Below are 21,251 nucleotides of genomic sequence, written 5' to 3'. Positions count from 1 at the left end.
GACAGAATTGATCCCTGGCTAATCATCCTGTTGCAGAAGCATTAAATTACTTTTAAGGATGGCAGTGAAAATGTTTTCAGACAGGAAGAGTGATTTTCAAGTGTCCTAGTTCAGCAGGAGGGACCAGCTAATCCTGTGTGTGGGTGATCAAAGCTCTGTATTCTACCCCCTCTATTCATTCCCCAAGGTCAATGGGCCATTAGCAGCAGCTGCCCAGGGAGCCATTATCACTTCACACCCAGCCTGAGGGGGGCGGAGCTGCCAATGGGCCATCAACAGCTCAACACCCCCTGGCTCCCAGAGTTAATCACCCATTGTGTGAGTCCCCGCCCAGGGGGAGGGACTGAGAGCTCCCTGAGGGTACATAAGGGGTGGGTAAGAAGACCTCGGGAACCTCTCGTCGGATCCAGAGCAGCAGCAGGACCTTGACAGGAGGAGATCGCCGCTCTCGCCCAGACCACAGCCCTCGCCTGCACCAACAGGTTTTTTTCTTTTCCTTTTGCTCTGGACTTGGGGGAACCATAGGGGTCTCAGCACAAGGGCAAACAAACCCCCTTGGGTTTGTGCCCCAGGACACTGGGTTATACTGCTGGGGTTTTGTGAGTTGAAAGCAATTTCCCTTGTGTGTCAGTGTTGCTATTGTAATATTATTATTAAATTTTAGGTCTGACTTATAATCTCTCTCGTGGTGAGTTCATTTCCCCTGCTGGTTCACCTTTAAACCAGCACATCAAGCAAACAGTCCTTCCTTTAAATTCTCTGCCTCTTTTTGTCATGAATGTAGCCTTTTGTATCTCTGTCATGGAAAAGAGCTAAAGTGTCACTAAAGGGTATCTGGGTACATGGCAGAGGAATGTCCTAATGATAATAATACAAACAACATGATGTTGTTCCTGAGGAGATTTCATACTGGCTTGGTTATTTCTTGGAATAAATGAAACCACAGTGTCTGATAACCCAAGTCCTTGGAGGGAAGAAGGGTGCTATTTGAGTTAGACTGAGTGAAGACCCACAGGACATCAGTTCTTGGCATCTCATTCCATCACAGCTTTCAGGGATGGGCTTCCCTATCAGGAATCAGGCACTAGCTTTTAGGTACTGTAAATGCTAGTAAAGATCACTGCTGTTAGAGCAGTTCCTAGTAGTACATTATAGATGGTATTTGTCTGTTGGAACTACAGACAAATACTCCCAACTTTCTTCTCCCAAACGCAAGGGAAGAGGTTAAGCCAGGACTCCAAATTTGCTCCAGTAATACGGGCTTAGCTACTGAGAAACATTGCTCTCTGCAGGGGGTGATGGCTGCTATTTTAATAGTGATGCTGCATTTACTCTAAAACATTTTTTTCATCAAGTGCTGTTCAAATCAGAGTGTTTTATTTTTTTAAAAAACCCAGTAATCTTTAACTCCTTTATCTTCCATTTAACTTATTTATTAAAGCTTTTAAGGAAGAAGGAGATAGAGTGAAATCAAACTCAGATTCTTGTGGATTATTGAGCTCAAGAAAGGAAGGCACAAAACCATGTTTGTGATTTAAACCTAGTGACAAGCACAACAGTAATGAAGTCTGTCAGCTTCTCTGTAAGATGTATTAGGACCCTGTTGCAGAATTGCACAGCTTGAAAGGGTCCTCTGAAGGCCTCCATGTCCAGCCTGCTACTCAAAGCTGGACCAACTAGGTCATGATGCTCTGAACTGTGACCAGTCAAGTTTTGAATATTTCCAGGGATGGAGACCCTGCAGCCCCACTGAGCCCCTATTCCACTGCTCAACCACCCTCATGTTGAAAATGCTTCTCTTTGTACCATATCGCAATTTTCTGTGTGTCAAATTCCCCCTGTGCCTCCGAGAAGTCTTTTCTACCCCATCCCATTAGGTAGTTGTGGACAGCAATAAAGTTTCTCCTGAATCATCTTCTCTCCAGTCCTCTGAGCCTCTCCACACATGACACTTCACCACTTCGCTGCTTCAGTACAATTAAGACTTGGTGACCCTCCACTGGACTCAAGTCAGTATGAGCAGAGGGGTCTGAAAGTTAGCAGAGAGATGGTTGCAAAAGGTTCTCCTGCCTCCTTTTGCTGACAATAGACTTACAGAAACTCTTCTCATTGCCCTGCATCTCCTAAGTTAGCGATCTATACCTGAGCATGACTCACAGCCTCTAAAATAAGCTCCAGTTTGCAACACAGCCTGTCTTTTGGTAACTTGGGTATTTCCCTAAAATATCAGATTTAAAATACTAGAAAGCAGTTCAGGATCTCTGGCCTAATACAAGCTCTTGATACATTGTGATCACAGAGTTTGGGGGTACATGTGTTCTTTGGAAGCTAGACAGCAGTGATCACCAAGAAAAAACACCAGCAAAGGATGCTCACGCTGACTAAGAATTTGCTTCCCTAGAGAAGGACCACCAATTCTTATGGGCATCAAACTCATCTCAGCCCCAGCATCATCTTCCTCCATCTCTGCCCAATCTAACCACCTACTACTAAACAATTTACAGAGCAGACACAGCCAGGTGCAGTGCAAGACTCAAAATTTTGATTGAAGGGTATCAGTTATGCTGTCATTATGTTTTCAAGATTTCTTTGCCTCTCTGATATACAGGGAAAAAGAGTAATTATCTTATGTGAACATTGAGTTTCTAACCTTAGAGTCTGACTTCAGAAACCAGGATCATTGGCTTAAAATTAACACAAGCTGTCCCCGTAGAAGCTATTTTTAACAAGTGAATGAAAGGGAATAAAAATAAGACTGCATATTTTAATAGACCTAACACACGTCAGAAATTCTAATCCCCTTACACTCTTCTTAGCTGAGAATATGTTCTAATTACAGATATGAAAGAAAGCAGAAAACATACCTTTTATTGCACCCACAATATTTTGGTCTAGTCCTTTCCGGTTGTCATTGAGCCCTCTTTTCCTTTTGCCATTTGGTAAAGAGTTAGCCAAGGTCTTGTCATCAAAAAATGCACAGACCAGCTTCCTAAAGAGCAGACTTCCTGAGCGAGTATAGTTTGATAGTATAGAGTCCAGCTGAGATTTCGGCATGAAGACATCAAAGCCTTCTGCAAGTTGCACTTCTGGCTACCAAAAGAATACGAATGTTTTAATTAAACGAGCATACAAAGGTATTATTTCAATCATGCATCTGGTGAGACTTTACAATCACTTCATCAAACTATGAATCTTCCCAGATATTCAGCACCACAGCAGCCTAATTCATTGAAATCAAACCCCATCAGTGATTAAGCACCTTAAAAGGCAAATCAAATAATCTGTCTAGCCCCTGTAATAGTGAACAATTACTGACATTATTTCTAGGCATACAGCTAAGAAAAAGACAAGAGAGACCTTTCAATATTGGGTAATAATGTCAAACCAGAGGATCACCCCAGAGCAATGCTTCTAAGCAATGCTTTTTAGACACTTATCTACCATTTAATGGACTTGTTTCACTGCCAAATGCTGTGAATGAGTTTCCAGGAAGCACAAATGCAGGGAATACTGGGCCCTTCCACAAGGTTTCCCAGGAGGGCTTCCAGTGCAGATACGGCCCATAGGAGTAGAGGTGGATGACGACTTTGAGGTTGCACTTGGAGCCAGAACTTGCTGAGCATTCATTTCTCCCTCCTTTTCATAGCCCCAAAATGTATCCTTCGAAGAGGATGATGTTAGAGAGACAGCTTATTTCAGTACAAAACACCCTCAACAGTAAATCACAGGGATTTACATGACTGTCAGGAAGTGCGACAGAAGGGAAGAGTAAAGAAAATCATTCTGTATTTCACTACAGTCTTCTCAAGCACACTGAGGGTCAAAGCACACGAAGGCCTTTGAGGAAGTCCCCTTACCAAGAGTCTTTTTGCTGCCCCTGTCTGTACAGATCAGAAATTACATGAGCAGTATTTGCAGAAATTTCTCCTCTGAGTACCACATATTGCTTACATAAGGCTTCTGCATGGAATAATTATAAATCTAGAATTAAGACACACTGTGAATAAACTAAATTTTTTGAAATATTATTTGGAAGTTGGCAAGGATGGAAAAAAATCTGTGGTCATGACGAAAATAAGCCAACATTATAGCCTTGCTCCTAAGGAATTGCCTTTTTTTCCCTACATGAGAATATATCCACCAGTGATGGTGCATTTTCAAAGATGTTTACAGAGCAAGAGCAAATGCCATCTCCCATCAAATCACCTGCAAACATCTTGAGTGTAGAAAAAGAATGGGCTGCCAATGTCAGAACAATTTGGCTGCACAACTCTTTTCCCATGGATTTTTAAAAATCAGTATCAAGAGAGTTACAGCAAGTAAATGTTTTCAAAGCATATACTATCATGGGATATGGGTATGTATTGTGTCATAAAACTGAAAATTACAATGCTTTGGGAAACCAGAACGAAAAAACTTAAAACATGTAGATAGCAGCAACAACAAAATAATCTAAAAAGCATGTAGCTTCTTAATTTTTTCTGGATGAAAAGTTGTTTTTTACCTTGAGAACTTTCAAAATGCTGGATCCAGCAAAGCAGCCAGAGTTTCTCTATTCGACGTTTGACAATATTCTGATGTAGGTGGGTTTTTAATATGTTACTTCTAAACTTTCTGGTGACAGGAAAGATTTACACTTGGAAATAAATGTGGGCCAAGTTTACAGCTTGGGAAAAAGTCTACTTCATGTTAATCAAAACCCAGAATGTAGTTGTCATGGTGATGAAGGTATCCTGTCCTGTTCTGTTACTCAGGTCTTGTGAGAGACATCTAAGATGACCTTGATGACAGACACGCAGGGCAGACAACTCATCTTCACGAATCATAGAATCATTTAGATTGGAAAAGACCCTTAAGATTACCGAGACCAACTGTTAACCCAGCACTGCCAAGCCCACCACTAAACCATGTCCCCAAGTACCACATCTACACATCTAGTAAATACCTTCAGGGTTGGTGACTCCACCACTGCCCTGGGCAGCCTGTGCCAATGCTTGATAACTCTTTCAGGGAAGATATTTTTCCTAATATTCAAACTAAACCTTCCCTGGTGCAATTTGAGGCCATTTCCTCTTGTCCTGTTGCTTCTTACTCTGGAGAAGTGACCGACTGCCACCTGCCTACAACCTCCTGTCAGGGAGGTGCAGAGAGAAAGAAGGCCACTCCTGAGCCCCCTTTCCTCCAGGATGAGACCCCTCAGCTGCCTCTCATCAGACCTGTGCTCCAGACTCTTCCTCAACTCTGTTGCCCTTCTCTGGCCACGCTCCAGCACCTCAATGTGTGTCTTGTAGCAAGGGGCCAAAACTGAACCCAGGACAGCTGTGGCCTCACCAGTGCCAAGCGCAGGGGGACCATCACTGCCTCATCCTGCTGGATCACACTATTACTGACACAACCACCAAAACCCAGTTACTTCTGTGGTACTTTTTATGAGACCTCCTGCTTAAAATTCCAAAAGCTAGAAGGATCATGAGGTCTTGTTTTCACAGTCTGCATTCATACTAAAAAAATCAAGATCAAGTGAGCTTTTGCCCTTGTGCTCTGTGGGAGGTTTGTCTTCCCTGAGTTTACCTTAGAACACCTAGAGATTACCAACCACCCCACAATACAGTCTCAAACCTTACCACTGCATGGAGGAGTCAGTATTAGTTTGGTTTTGACTATTTTATTCTTAATATAGGAATCAATATGTTTATCAGTGAAATAATTTGAAGGCAAAAAGATGATTTATTCTTGCTTTCATTTGGTCGTAAACCACTCTTCAATCAAAGACAATGAGTAACTAATTTAACTTTATGATCACTTTGTATGTGATTTCTCAAAGAAAAATCACTTCTTAGTAGATAATGATCATGCATAAGGAACTGGTGGGTAAACCATTCATGTACAATAAAACAAATAAGACCTGAATGCCAAAGGCTTCTGCTACGCTAAAATTAACAGGCAGTGAATTAGATTTAATCCTAGACTTTTTAGTAGGTTGTAATATGTAGATTAAAAATGATTAGGTTATAAATTAAATACTCTAACTGTAAAACAAACCCAAGAAAGTTTAACTAAGAGTAACAGATCATTACATTTAAAAAGCAGGTTCTCTGATCCATGGGCCAGATTAAGGGTTGGTCTCACAAAGACTTTTTCCATGTCTGTAAGCAGCAGTATTTTATCACAGCAGGTCTGAACTAATTGCACTGGTTTTGGCAGCCTCAATTTTATACCCATTAAACTTGGCTTTTTCTTAAAGTTCAATAAGCATTGGCAAAATAGCAGTGGCACCAGTGGTGGTGCATGACACAGCACACACTACAGACAACCCATGGAATATTCTCAAGAGAACGTTCATTTATGGTGCTGTGTAAAATGTCTCTCAGTTTTTTCAGGCACTCTGACTTGCTGGTTGTGAGCACACCAGAAATGCTTATGAATAAATACAAAAAGATAATGCTGCCATTCATTCTGACAGAAGTGACTTTCTTTAGCCTTCTCAAAATGTTTAAGGTCATATTTTATTTTTTCATTAAATATATCTGTTTTCAGAACTCAAATGTTTTCTTTCTAAAGACAAAACAAAATCGATTTGTTTTTCTCAGGGTTCTGGCTCTGTAAATTTAGTCAAGCAACTACCGTGGCAAGCAGGGGCCCAAGCATGGAGGGCAGATGAGGATCTGATTTATGAGCCACAGGTTTTCTCTTCTTTTTTACCTTAGGTCAAATTGGCAACTACAAAGAATCGTGTCCAGCGATGAAACACATTCATAAAGCAAAATTAAATTCCATCGCAAGTACAAAACTGTTTTCGAAACCGTGTTTCAAGCTGACAAGAGTGCCACAAGCAAAGAAAAATTATAAGCACAAATTGCATACTAGAGATAAATTACCAGTCCCTCCCCAAACCTTTCCCTCAAACATTATTAAGCTCAGTAGTACAAAAGGAAAACCTCTGAAAAAGCATCAAACTAGTTACTCTGTATCACTACACTGACTCTGTGGCATGAGACTGCAATCTAATTAGTGGTGTGGCTTGCATCTCTGTAAGTGAATCATCATGACTGCTCTTTTTTATTATTAGTTCCCTCTTCCAGAAAGGTAGAACATTATCTGCTGCATTGTTTTCATTTACGCTTATTGATATTGAATTTAATTATGGTTTTCTAGCTCAGAGTACTTAGGAAATTGGAAAGTGCCTGCTCAAAATTAAAAATATATTAGGGAAATTAATGACCAGTTTACTCATTGCTGAACTGGTTCGGATGACATCAATTTGGTCATTAAACAAAGCCAATCAGCCATCAGATACATGAAATTTCTATCACTGTGTACATGAATCAAGAAAATACGCTTACTGCAATTTTACTTGGGCAAAGTACATATTCTTAGAGTGGCAAATTTTGGCCCCTTTAGTCACACTGACATCATCAACAGTGTCGAGGTTCTCATCCAGCCATCACAGCGATGGAGACTAAGTGGCCCAATTCAGCAAAGACTGAACATGAAGTTTACAGAGGTGAGGAGTCCCCCGAAGCCACTGGGACCAGACAGGCAGGAAAGCACATATAAATACCCTTTGGTAGGATAAAGGCACATGTGTTACTATGTGGGTTCAGCAGCAGTGACGGGGTTGTGAATGGTTAATACACTCAGTACTTTTCATGGCTCCTCATTGCGGTGGCTCTCGGCAGTGGGAGAGGTGAAGAGCAAGTTCCCACCAGAAATGCACAGAACCAGAGCCTCCACTGATCTGACCCCAACAGCCCCATTCACCCCTACCCAGGATTTGCCTGTTCCTTCCAACAAAAAGTGGGAAGACACATCAATGTGACTTGAGTACTGATTCTCCTGAATGAGTTGGTGCTTTAAAATCCTGCAATCCTGCATATTAAAACTTCAACTTACATCTGATGAAGCTGATTCAAGGATAATTCCAAATCCTGAAACGGGGGTTTCTGGTTTTAGGGGAGGTTCAATCGCTTGTAGACTCAATCGTTCTGAGTTCACTGAAAGCTTCTTTTCATTCTCTGCAGAGCTGGGTTTCTTATTCATTGCAACCGGTTCAACAGTTTTGAGGGGCAGTTTTCTCTTTTTATTTCTCTTTCTTGATATTGTTGACTTTTGTGCACAAATCAGAGGAACAGGAGGCTGCTGTCTGTTTTGAGTCCCAACTGAATGAAAGAAAATAATGCCTTAATTTTAAAGACAAAAGCATGTGTATAATCACAGAAATGCACCATTAAACTAGAGATGCACTGGACTTATTTTCTGGATAAGTGGTGTGGTTTCGGGCTGTTAGTACAGGGGAAATAGCTACATTTTATCACCTTTGCATAATTTTCCAATCTGTACAATGGAGATAATGACACTGAGCTACACTATGAAGCTTTTCAAGACATACTGATAAATAGCATTTTAGTAAAATTAGGAATACATGTTTTTTTTCTCCTAGTGACCACTGGATGGTTGGTGACATGAAGCACTTAAATGATGATTAATTTGCATACCCTCTTGAATGACTGAGAATCTTGCTGTCTTTGAGGATCTTTTCCTGATAAAGTAAGATAATACAAGTGCTAATGCAATTACAGTTATTTTTATGACTGTGGTCTCCAAGTTAATTAGCTCAGCAAGAACATTTCAAGTACCATTATGTCAAGAATGAGTGAAAACACTACTCCGTAGTTTAATATCTGGAATAAAAGTCACCCAAAGTTGCAACAGTTTGTTTTGCTCATACACAAAAACTGACATGTGTTATAACCCTGAGATATAGGAAACCAGATTTCATATTTATCAGTATTTTGCATTTTCCAGTATTCACAATAACTTGTCTAAATTAAGGCACCAATCCTGAACCTACAAATACTGTCTATTAAAAGATTTCTGGAATATTTCATTTCTGGCAAGGATTTACAAGCCTGTGATGTGTAGTTCATAATTAAGGGTGTTTGAACCCTTTCACTTACATGTTTGTATTTTAGGGGTTTTTTTTCTTTTACCAACAAAACACCAAATGATTTTTTTTTCTCTGCTAAACCATATTTTTGGAAAATATGAAGTATTCCCAGTGAATCATGAGATTCACAAATTAACAAGGTGCTTACCCTGTAAATATGTAATATATAAGAAATGTTCCTGCTATTGAGGAGCCAGCTCTTTTGGCATAAATCCCAGTTCTGAGGCTGTCACTCACGAGCCATTTTCAATCACACACATAACTTCAATGAAATTGGAACGACTGCATAATGAAGCCCAAGTCCCAGCAAAGACTGTAAAACTGGGCTTTTGTGTCCTTCTTTGTAAATTGATGACTTCTAGAAAATCATTTTTATGCATGTCAACTGATATTACAAAACCTGTCTGATCCTTCCCATCACTCACTTAAACATTACACACCATGTAGACAAGGAGTTTAGTCAGCCCTTCACTCCACCCATGTTTCAGTTAATTACTCAACACTCTCTTTTATTACAGAGGTCTAATCCAGCCACTCCAAAAGAAAAACCTCCATAGCTCCATTCCCCATCACTCATGCTGGATGGGCAAGTCAACTGACCAAATCACCAACACAGCCAACTCGTCATTAGTATTAACACTAAAATTTTTAGGAAGCACAGAGGCTGCAGCTTCCCAGCAGCCTATGATGACCTGCCTAACTCTGTCTCATTATCTTGCTCGCTCTAGAGCTCCTCTGGCTCTGCACTGTTCTGTTCCAGCTCTCAACCTAGCAGAAAACTAGACTCAATAGTTCTCCTTAACAAAGATTATTGCTGGTTCAGCCAATAGAGAGAACGGAAAACCAGCCTGAAGAAGGGTGGAGGCCACGACCTACAGCAGCCAGCTCAGCTGAGGCTACCTCAGAGCTGTAACTTGAAAGAGGTTTGAGTGAAACACTACACAGTAACTTTCAGTGACCTTCTAATTTCATTTTTCTTACTCCTAAAATTAGTGAACTGGTAAGCAGATCACAAACAAGTACCATTTTGCACCCCTGAATCAATCTAATAATTTTTTTTTAATTTAGCATTAAAAGATTCCTACAAGATAAAATCCCAGTAAGAATCTGAGAAGTAAAAATTACATTTCCAAGAAACCTGTGAAATTTGACTTTGAATGACATGTTAACGAGACCAGGAAATAGTCCATGTTTTCCTGAGTCTACACAGACTTCTGTGGTCTTAGACTATTCCCTAAGAGGAAGATCAGAGACTCATAGAACAGTCTGGCTTGGAAGGGACCTCCAAAGATCACTTAGGTCATCACCCCTGCAAGGAGCTGGGCCATCTGCAACTCGGGGCTTGTCACAGATAAACACGTATGGGACCGGTCATGGTACCTGCTTGAATCTGCATCAATTTTCGCATGGTCTTGAGCTCCTGAAGAATTGCCTGTAGGGTTGACTGGCAATTACACGTACAGCAGTTTGATCCAACTGATGAGTTCACCATTGGAATTTCTCCTGAAAGAGAGGAATGAAATGGGGAAGAAACCATATAACCCACATAACCCATACAAAAACATCCAAATATCAATTAGCAGCAGGTGTTTGAAACGATTATCAACATACTAAATTGTGAAATTAGATCCAAAGAAAGCAAGCAAGTAATTTTCAACATGGTCCCTTTTAAGGGGAAAGGGCCACTAGTTTTTATGCAATTACTACTATGTGCAATCATACAGAGTTGGGATGCAATGTTACATGGGCTGGAGAAGACTGCTCAGAGCGTGAATACAATGCACTCCTCACAGCAGGGCTCTCCATTGTCAGGCTGGTTCATCTTGAATAACAAAAGCACCAAACCTCATTATAAACATACTCACTTTATCACACACACAAAAAAAAGCCCATCTCCTGGAACAGTCTTACAAAGAATGAAGACAGTCTGTGTAATAAAGGTTTGTACTGTACATCAAATGAGGGTCTAGGAATTTTTAAACTGCTTGAATGTTACATGTGATTCTTCATTGCATGAAGAATTGAGAATGAAAATAAAATACCTATTTAGAAGCGGAAAAAATGCCCCAACAAACCAGGACAGAAAAGAACCACCAGCAAAGAAAGCTTTCAAATCTGCTCTTCTGTTTTCTAGGGTGGGATTGTTTTCTATTATGTATTTTCCAGCACTGTGACCTACAAGATGGGCTTTCCACAGTTTCCCTTTGAAAATGAATATAGTAGTTCAAGAGATTCTTTTTTTTTCTAGCAATTCTTAATAGTGTTTAACTTGATTTACATTCTTCTAGTTCTAGTCCTTGCTTTCCAGAACTTTTGCACTGTAGGTCCTGAATTAGGACAGGCTGTAACAGCTGAGGGATTTCAGGCTTTATCTGGATAGTTGCATCCTGCACTTTAATTCAAAATAGCTGTATACACAGATTTAACGCTGCAAATAAAAACTTCAAAATTCAACAAAACACTTAGCAGTATCTGGTTGAAACTGAGGCTACATAGGATGCACCTCCCTTCCATTCAAAATATGCTTGCAGTCATTTAAATTGAAGGGTATTTTACTGTTCATCAAAGCATGCAAGAGGAGGGATGATCATTTTATGAGGATAGGTACAAATGGACCTAACAAAAATCACCTCACTTGGCATCACATGTGGACTTCAGAGAGTGTATTTTCCTTTTTCTTCCACAGCCTGACACTTATCAGGTGCCCTTTAATCATTACCCAGCTAAAGTGAACATAAGCAACTCATTTAATCTCTGCTCATAAATCCTCCCATTTTTCATTATTACTTTTTCTTTCCTCTGAAGCCAAACCAGGTTATTAATACCATTTTAGATTTGGGTTGTGTTCTTTCATCAGAGCTCCCTGATGTCAGACCCACACAGATTCTCTCACTTCAATCCTCATTTGAAATGGCTGAAAATTTGGCCAACACTAAGTCACTCCTACCTTTTCCTAATTCCTCCAGTGTGTCACTCCATCCTCAAATGTCCCTTCCCCAAACACTTTTCTCCACCTCCTTCCATTGGTCCTTCAGTTGTGAAGCAACATCTATCAGACTTGAGCAAACTGATGGTCATGGTCCAAAAGTGAGCCACTGGTAAAGCTAAACTGATGTATCACTTAAAAATTGCTGACATCTTCTGAGTGTCTCTCTCCTTTTTATCTCAGATAATTAGATTGTCCACACTACTGCAATTACAAATTTTGGTATTTTAAAATATCATCCATGGAAAAAAATGTGTTAAAACTGCACTAAGATAAATGGAGTAGTTAAAAAATTCCTGCAAATCCAGCAAATACAAATGCAATACTACCACTGGCTTTATTTCTCCAAGGTTTCAGCTGCAAACAAAACAACTTTTTAGAACTAAGAAGTTCTCTAGAAAACAGGCTGTGAGTCTCAAATGGAAACAAAAAGGTTTCTGACTCAGCAGGACTCTGCCTAGTTTGATCTCACTTCCTTTGTATACTGTCTATTCACTGGAAGCTCCTTGGGGCATGGATGGGATTTTACCTTTTCAATGGTCCATGAAGTGTTTAGCCCATTGTTTCAGGTACAGAGAGAAAAAAGATGTTATCTTTACCCTTGCAGCAGATTACTCAGAATCCCTCAACTTGGCTCTACCAATACCCTTTACCTACCTCTGTTATAGGTAGACTTTTAAGTAGATGAATTTCAAGACTACTTATAATTCAATAGCATGAGTATAACTGTACCTTTCAGCAAGACAAGCAGGTACCACAAAAATGGGAGTCCCAGGGAATCAGGAAAGTTTTATTAATAGAAGACAAATACAAAGTAAGAATATCCTTCCTTCAGTGCTTTCTCAGTTGTGTTAATACTAACAAGTTCCTCATGCTAAAGCCACTCCTCTCTCTTGATCAGAATCCAATAGTCTAGTGGGCTTTTGGAAACAATACCTAAAAGACTTTGAGGGGAACAGGGCTGGTGGCTTCTTCTTAACAAAAACTTTACATCCTGGTGAATTGTATGTGAAAACTTGGACAAGTTGAATCAGTAAACACCTGCACTTCTTCCCTGTTGCATCGTAACTTGTTCCTAATGGAAGCACGCAGGCTCCTGGTGGAAACCCAAAGGCTCTATTTTCCCATTGCTGCATAGGGGATTTACATTACAATTCCCATTAGCATTGATAGAAATTACCCATGTAAATCTACCATAGGTACTGGGAATGGGAAAAGAGACCACCAATATTTCAAATCAAAGCAGGGTTCTACTGACTCCATACATATTCATGAGGGTTTTTTATTTTCTTTCTATCCTCCCTCCTCTGATCAGTTATTGTGTTGTAAGAAACATCTTGTAGAGTATTCTCAGTCATTGTTCCAAGCACTATCTTTATCATTTTTAGAGGACAAAAGCAACTCTTTTCAACTTGTTATAAATCAATTTTTAATTTTAAAAGGAGATTAAACTTTTTATTTTTATGAAGGAGTCTTTAAAGAGCTATCTCCCTCTCTTTTGGAAGCAAGCCAGCAGGCAAATGTGATACCTGCTTGTAAGACTGAGAGAAGGATGACACAAATCCATCAGCTGCTTCCTGTGTGAGCTGTAAGTAGTCCAGGACAGTGGTTCTTGAAGATGGGTCTGTAACATTGCTATCAGTTTATATTCAAAAAGCATGCAAGCACTACCCTTTGGAAAGGATCTTGATATAGCCCAAAAGCAATTCAGCTGCTGCATCACTGCTGTATTTGCTACAGAACACAAGACAGGAAACTCAAATGTCTTAGAAAGACTCTGTGAGTTTGTTGTCTCTAACAGGGCAGACACGCCACTCACTGTAGCCCCAGGAGGCTTCCACTAAATGAAGTGGGTCACAGGTGTCTACCCAACATCCTGACTTGGGGAACTGCCACCTTATGTCTGGTTTGGAATAAATCAGTTTCCTTTTCAAGTATGCTCCTACTCTTCTCTCTGCTGCAGCAATGTCTAGGCTCTCCCCATTACTCCTTTAATCTCTTCCATTTTTGTCAGTACCTTTCTCACTAATGCTTTCTATTAAACATCTTATTTCAGCCTCTCCTGGAGCCACCCTACGAGTACCTAACCACACCAGTGAGATGGATTTGATGTCTATTGAGTTCAAATGGCCTATGACATGTATCTTCACTTCCTATACTGGATCTATTCACAACGGACAGAAAGTATCTGGACTGATATTACCTGCTACAGTTGCCTGAACATCTTCCCAGTGATGACCTCAGCCTGACAGTCCCAGGTAATAAATGTCTGGCCTGAACAGTTTTGCTCTGGTAAGTTAAACACCATAGTAAGTACCAAATAAGATACTTACCAGTGTAAGTATCATCTCCCTATAGGTATTTTTCAGCATTTCTACACTCAGGTTTTAAGGACTTTGTTCATCCTCTGAATAACATCCAAAGTACTGAGTTAGATGCTCAGGCATCCAATGCAAGGGATGGGGGGACTCAGGCATGTCACAATACCCAGAAGAGCTGTGTGCTGGGTGAGGAGCAATTTCACAGCTTGCTAGCCCATAAATGCATCAAAAGTTTTCCTTTCCTAAAGACCAGGCTTCGGAGCCAAAAGCAGCAAAACTGCCCAGCCTGATCTCAACACTCCACTGTAGGCAGACACCTCTCACCAAATTGCTATGCAGACTGTCTTTTCAAAGGTGGCCAGTGGAGAGGGTCCACACCCATCGTTATGTAATGAGCCAAAAGATTGCATTCCTTTCTGCAGCAGGACAGCTGTAGAGGGAGGTGCCTCCTGGGGCACTTCCCCAACACCTGGGAGCTTGGGCATTCCTCCTGTCCAGCCCAGAAGGTCACACAACCCAACTCTTTTACTCTCTCACAAGCCACTCTAACCTGTAAGAGATCATAAATCAGTCGAACTCTTCCCTCTGTGTATAAAAAAATCAAAGCACTGACATTTTCTTGCACATGGGGCCAAATCCTGCCAACATGTTTTAGCTCAGATGCTGAATCAGGCCCCTGAGGGGAATGGAGGTGCTGCTCCACCTACTTTGTGGACTTGGGAACCAGGCACCTGATCTGTGCAGGCTTGTGAACTTCTGTGCATGCAGAGAACTGTCCCTGCCGGTGCCTAGGGCCTCTCAGGGCAAAGGGAGATGTGTGATGAATTTTGGGTCCTTCCATATTCATCAAGTTGTTATGGTGGGATTTTGACAGCACAGTTTTTTTAATCTGGCAGCAAGACTTCCGTTCCATGGGACTTAACACAAGAGAAAGGCATTTCAAAGGCACACTGCCATCTACTTCAGGGCAGAATCCTCTGCCAGTACTAGAGGGGCTGTGCTCTAGTACATGTTGTTCACAGGTAGCCTCCATCATCTCTTTTCTCCAACAGCCTCACTGGAATAAAAGCCTAAGGCTGTGATGGAATTTTGTACCTGCAGTTCAGTGGCCTGTTATAAGGCTGATGCCACCCCCTCATGAAAGGCAGTAAAATCCTGCTCTGCAACTGGTGTTATAACAGTGCTACACCACTCACAGCAAAGAGGAGTGGAAGAGGTTGACATTTAATTAGCTGTGAACTTAGTAACAATGGCAAAAGCTGTTTTAATAAACACTGTAGAGAAATTAAGCTTGTAACAGCATTGAATAATTCTGTCCTATTACCAGGAAACCATTTCAAAAGCTGAAGACAGATGGTAGCAGAATGCACCGTGCCCACTTTCACACCTTTTTGAAGCAATAACTATGTGCTCATTTTATAGACGCTGAACTATAACCGCTTTCAGTGCAGTGGTACAATATATCATCAAAACAAAGGCAGATATTTAGCACAGAACAAGGAGAGGGGGGAAAAATGTACTATTCTCATTATCTAACACAGATCATACCATTGGGTGCCACAGTTCGAGTCTGGTTTTGGAACGTTTTGGATCGAGTTCCGTATTGCCCTGAAAAATGGCTGGCTTGGGGTGACAACTCATTCCATGCACCGCTCTGGGAAGGATGAAGGCTCGCCTGGGACTCTGCAGGGGGGTTCAGGCGCTGGGCCCAGGCTAAGTCTAAATCTTGGGGCTCCTCCTTCAGTTTTTCTCCTTCTTTGCCAACTCGTTGATAGATTCTTCCAGTGCTGTCATTCAGTAATCTTCTCATCCCTGTAATTTGTTTTTTAATTTCCCGGCTTTCATCTCCTAATGAAAACAGAGCCACAGTTATCACTGTAAATTAGCAAAAACAGTAATGGGGAGAGATTAGTGATTTTAGATACCAATAAGTGTTGGAGCACTGAATTAAATAAATAAAGATAAGAAAGAAAAGTGATGGTTGAGTGGTCGCTGGGATGTACCAGGCTACACTTTCACACAGCCCTCGCTGACAGCTCTCATGGCTGAAAGACCTTCTGAACTTGGCTTTCTTGATGCTGTTTCTAAAGCTTTGATGAGTGAGATTATTTTTTGCCAGAAGGAAATAATAATAGCTACAGCAGTTTCAAATAAACAGTCCTTTTAAGAGACTGATCCTATTCAGGCATTGACATCAGTGGATATTTTCCCTGAGTAAAGCCTAAAGCATCAGACCCTTTATGTATCAGTTTGCTGTATGCTGAAGGGCAGATCCTAAAAAAAAAAAATCAACACAAAAAGCACCACATCACACACAGAGAACAACACTGCATCTATTGATTTTGATGAACAGAATCATTTCCTTATTCCACAGAATTTAATAACACTGGATTACACAGGAATAAATTAAACAGTAGCTAATATGTGTATAACTGTATACAGCTGAACTGCTGGATGTCTTAAAAATGTAGATTATAAAAACAAAATGAAAATATACACAAAAAATGTGACTATTCCAAGTAAATTCAGGGCATTTAAATAATAACAGTTACACACTTTAATACTCCTGGCACCATTTAAGTATTAATTTTACGTATGAAACTGCTGATTGCACAATGAATAGATGTGTTTTGGGCAGATAGCAGCTATTTTGCTTGTTAAAGCATATATTACATTTCAGGAGTAATAAGGAAGTGTTCATTGTCCCTTCTGAAATATGAAGCTGCTGGGGTTTTACTGGTAATATAAAAATCAAACATCCTAAGCAAATGGGACAACGAAGACAGAGAAACTGATGAATCAACCTTCCTTTATAGAATACTTAATACAATAATGCCTGGTATCCTCTAGTTAATTTACATTCATGCTTCCCAAAATAAACCTATTTTTGGCAAAGCAATAGTGCAAAGGAAACTTCAGAGGGAAAAACCCCAACTCTCCAAAATCCAGGATGCAAGGTGTGTTGTCTCTGGTCCAGCAAGGTATTTGAAAGTGCACTAATGCCAGGCATGTGAACAATTTTATCAACTCCACAGCTCTAATCAGTTCTTTGCAAACTTAGGTGCATGCCTAAGGAGCAGCCAAACCAGACAGCTAAAAGAGCAGCAAACCTCTCTGCAGCACAGACCAAGCTCACCATGGCTTGGACGCTGCAAGCCCAGGGTAGCCAGGGATGTGCAGTACCTGAAGGAGGGAGGTTTTGTTCTAGGAGGTGAATAAGCAGAAGGGCACAGGAGCCTCTGCTGGATCCAAGGATCTCCTGCTTGACCTGGCGCACCGGCTCCCTGGGCTGGTGCCAGCTGGCTCCAGCCCACCCCAATCCATGGAGGAGAGTGGGTGGCTTGCAAGAAAGCTTCTAGTCCAAACTTAGAAAAATATTTGCCAACCCTGTACAGCGACACTCCAGCACCATTTCCACTCCAGCTAAAGCAGCGAGAAAAACCCTCTGCAGTGAAGTTCTGCACTGTATTTATTTATTTTGTCGGTTTGCCTGCAGATTTATGTGTGAGGGTGTGATTTAATTAACAAATCACAGCACCAGTTCCTTTAAAATGACAGTTTTTGGCCCCAGCCCAGCCCGGGGTTGGCTGTTTGCAGTTCCCAACCTTGAGAGGCTGCAGAGTACCACCAGACTGCAATCACTGAGGTATTCAGACCCATATCCTGCAGACTTTCTCCTGTACATGGCTGTACCTGCTCACATCCCAGATCCAAAAGCTCCCCCCACAGCAGAGCCTGGAGCAATCCCTTACCATACTACTGAACATTACATTGGGCTCTCAGACTTTTACGCTGCCAATTTGGATTTGTATTCAATGGCGAAATGTATGTGAGGATCAAAACAGCTTCCCACCCACCTCCTCCTGCTGGGTGCAGTGACTGTGCTACGTGTCTGGTCGGGTGACATGTTGTTAGAAAGATTAAATTTCCATTACCCAATTACATAAAATATTAATGTTAATTGAGCTTATTCAGCCTTGATTCTGTTCCCTTGTTCCTTCATATAGAAGTCTTCCTATACAGTGATATGAGCATACTTAACTCCAAACAAAACCCCCTACATTTATGTTAAAACAAACCCTGAACTTCAGGTAAATCCTTACTTAAATAAGGAGAGTCCTGTTTTGCAAAGTTATTTGTTGGGGTTTGGGTTTTGGTTGTGTGTTTTTAGGGATTTTTCTGTTTTGGTGGTAGTGGTAGTTTTTGTTTCTTTCGTTTGTTTGGGGATTTTTTTGTTTTGGTTTTTAAATATGCTTTTTGTTTTACAAGGAAGGGCAATAGAGAATCATAGAATATGCTGAGTTGGAAGGGACCCATCAGGATCACTGAGCCTTACAGGCCATAAGCCTGACTTAATCTTCAGTGCAAATAAACATCCCTCCTCTCCCAGTCATGACTTTTTACAGCTTTTTGTTTGTAACAGGCCAGCAACAGCAGCATCCTCCCCAACAGGAGCAGAAAGCAGCTGATGTTACACCACCTGAGTCTGCAGACAGGGGCAACATCGGTCACAGATTTAACTTTTTGCTCCCAGGTTATTTCATTTGGCTATTCACTCTAGAGCCCCATGACAGCATTTTGTTATCAGCTATTCCACTGCTGATAATTTTCACAGATAATAACCATGTAATTTAAAAATGAAAAAGAAAAAAAAGAGGAAGATGGAGCACAGAGAAAATATGACAACTCAAGCTAGTATGTCCTACAGGAGAGCCAGCCTTCCTTTTCAAATGCCAAATAGGATAATCAAGCACTGAAAAACACCCAGTTTATTACACAGAAATCTGCATTATCTATGAAAAGCCTTCTGAGATAGATGCAGAGACCTGAGAAGAGTAGTGCATACTTCAGCCTCTCCCTGTACACGTACCAGGAGCCCTCATCATTCCCAAGGAGACTCTGATGCCTCCAAAGGCCTGGCTACAGGATTTACCATTTGGATTCACCACACAAACCCGTGGGTTTTATCTCAAACCAATTAAGTTACTTGCAAAACACTCACAAAATGCTAGTCAAAATAGAACGATGGCAAGATACAGCTCTATTTAGGAACTTGTATATAAAGGTGGCAATTGTCCTAACAAAAACATATTAACAATTTTTAATACTACTGTTTAATACAACTGTTATAGTTGTTTCCATGATGGCCCCTTATGCACAACCTACTTTTTTCCACAGAACCTGACTTGTAATCTCCTAAAACAACAACAAAAAAAGCAAAACAAAGCCCTTTAATAAATGCTACAGTCATAAAAAGCAATTTCCACAAAATTAATTTCAATATATTCCCTTACTGAAAGTATACAGAGCATAAAAATTTCCTGCTTTGAAAGCTGCAAAAATGTTTACAACTATAAAGGCACAAATGTAAACCAGAACTGTCTCAGGATGCAGCAGCATCCATTTTCTAAGTGTGCAGCTGTCTGAAGAAACAGACCTACAAACAACTCCAGTTAACAAAATATTAATGTTATTCACTAATTACACTCTTTGCCCCTACATGCCTGTCCATCTTTTCACTATCAAGCTTATTAAACTGAATATAGATATAGCACATTACCTACCAACAAGTTGTTATATCTTTCCCAAACAGTTTGTCAAATATTATCACAGCACTGCAAAGAATTATAAAGTGATATGCAACCATACCCATATGTTCAAATATTAATTTTATCCCAGTATCAGAGAGGTGGTAGCCACACCTGTAATAATGTGTGGTTTAAAGTATATAAATGGGTGAATATACTTAAGGTTGAACAAACGCCTGTGTTTGATATTTTCTTCCTTTCACTCACATAAATGAACAATTGGAATGTTCTCTTGGTCCAGTATTTTGTAATTAATCTCTATTTCTACCATTTACATTTCTCATATGTTTTGGGAAATAGCCATGAGTATCTGCCTTTCCAAATACATTTTTTTTCTATTAATTATTGTCTAGTTTTATGTTTTTTGGGAAGATGAAACTCCTATGGAACTTTCTCCTCTCTTGACTATACAAATGAGGCTTTGCCCTCCACCAGGCCGCCTACTGAAGACACTTTGTATCTCAGATTTCCACCTTTGTGCCCAATTAGGCTGAAATACATGGATAAGTTCAGGAGTTATCTGGAGGGTAGGAACAGCCAGACAGACAAGCACATGTGAGCTGACAACAGCCTGGTGTGCAGGGAAACCAAGGCCTCAGAGGTGAGAAAACGTGGAAGTTCACGCATATGGCTTGAAAGCTCAACAACAACAAAAAGTCGCAATGGGTTATATAATCAAACATATTAAACTACAATTTATTAGACACCACTCGAATGCTGCCCTCCCTGGAAGGGGGCCAGCAAAACTCAGCCGCTGGGTTTGAAGGCTCTGATTCAGAGCAGCTCAAGGAATTGGGAGGCACGTGCACACAGGGCACACGTCTCTGCTGCTCAGCCAGGCTGAACTCACCAAAACACCCCTTGGAATGCTACAAGTATTCAAGTGCTTCCTTCAGAGACAACGTATCCTAGAAGGGAGCTTGGCATCCCTTCTCAGCAAAAACTATACCCACCCTAAATTACTAACTTTCAAAAATCAAGATATTTTTGTCACTGTCATCTTGTATCATGAGTGATCCTGGAACAGAAAGTTGTGAAGGTCAGCATGGGGGAAATAGAGGAGCCATGTACATGATTCCTTATCGGATCAAAGGTTTCCTAAACCACGTGGAAACCTGCTGTAACTGCTGTAACAGCTCCGTGCATAATTGGAACTGGGCATCTGTGGCTGAAGTGACAGGGTAAGCACAGGGCATTCCCAAAAAAGCAATCCCCAGTCTGTGCTGGCATACCAGTGCCTACACTGAAGAAAGAACACAGGCAACAACACAATGAAAAATTGAAGCCCCAAGTCACGGGGAGGGCAGTGGTCATGAACAATGACAGAGGGTCACACAAGCAACACAAGTCATGAGTCAGGGACTTTGACTACCCCAAGCTAACATGTAGGGACACTCAACCTGTCTTAG

The 21,251-nt window shown here is 40.8% G+C and overlaps 1 protein-coding gene across 3 annotated transcripts in view; it reads right to left on the bottom strand.

The window, feature by feature from the left end:
- BEND7 (BEN domain containing 7) overlaps positions 1–21,251 on the bottom strand; it is a 48,279-nt gene that overhangs the window by 17,595 nt on the left and 9,433 nt on the right. For 2 of the 3 annotated variants that reach the window (XM_071552787.1, XM_071552788.1), the window contains exons 3-6: positions 15,803–16,102; positions 10,328–10,450; positions 7,894–8,159; positions 2,865–3,090 (exon numbers count right to left, since the gene is read on the bottom strand). In XM_071552787.1, the coding sequence (XP_071408888.1) occupies positions 2,865–3,090; positions 7,894–8,159; positions 10,328–10,450; positions 15,803–16,102 (915 nt within the window). The remainder of the gene's footprint in view (positions 1–2,864; positions 3,091–7,893; positions 8,160–10,327; positions 10,451–15,802; positions 16,103–21,251) is intronic. The other variant, XM_071552789.1, reaches the window with a different exon arrangement.

The sequence above is a fragment of the Pithys albifrons genome, chromosome 3 (genome assembly GCF_047495875.1).
Source record: "Pithys albifrons albifrons isolate INPA30051 chromosome 3, PitAlb_v1, whole genome shotgun sequence".
NCBI classification, from domain to species: domain Eukaryota; kingdom Metazoa; phylum Chordata; class Aves; order Passeriformes; family Thamnophilidae; genus Pithys; species Pithys albifrons.
This window is presented reverse-complemented; position numbering and strand designations above follow the sequence as displayed.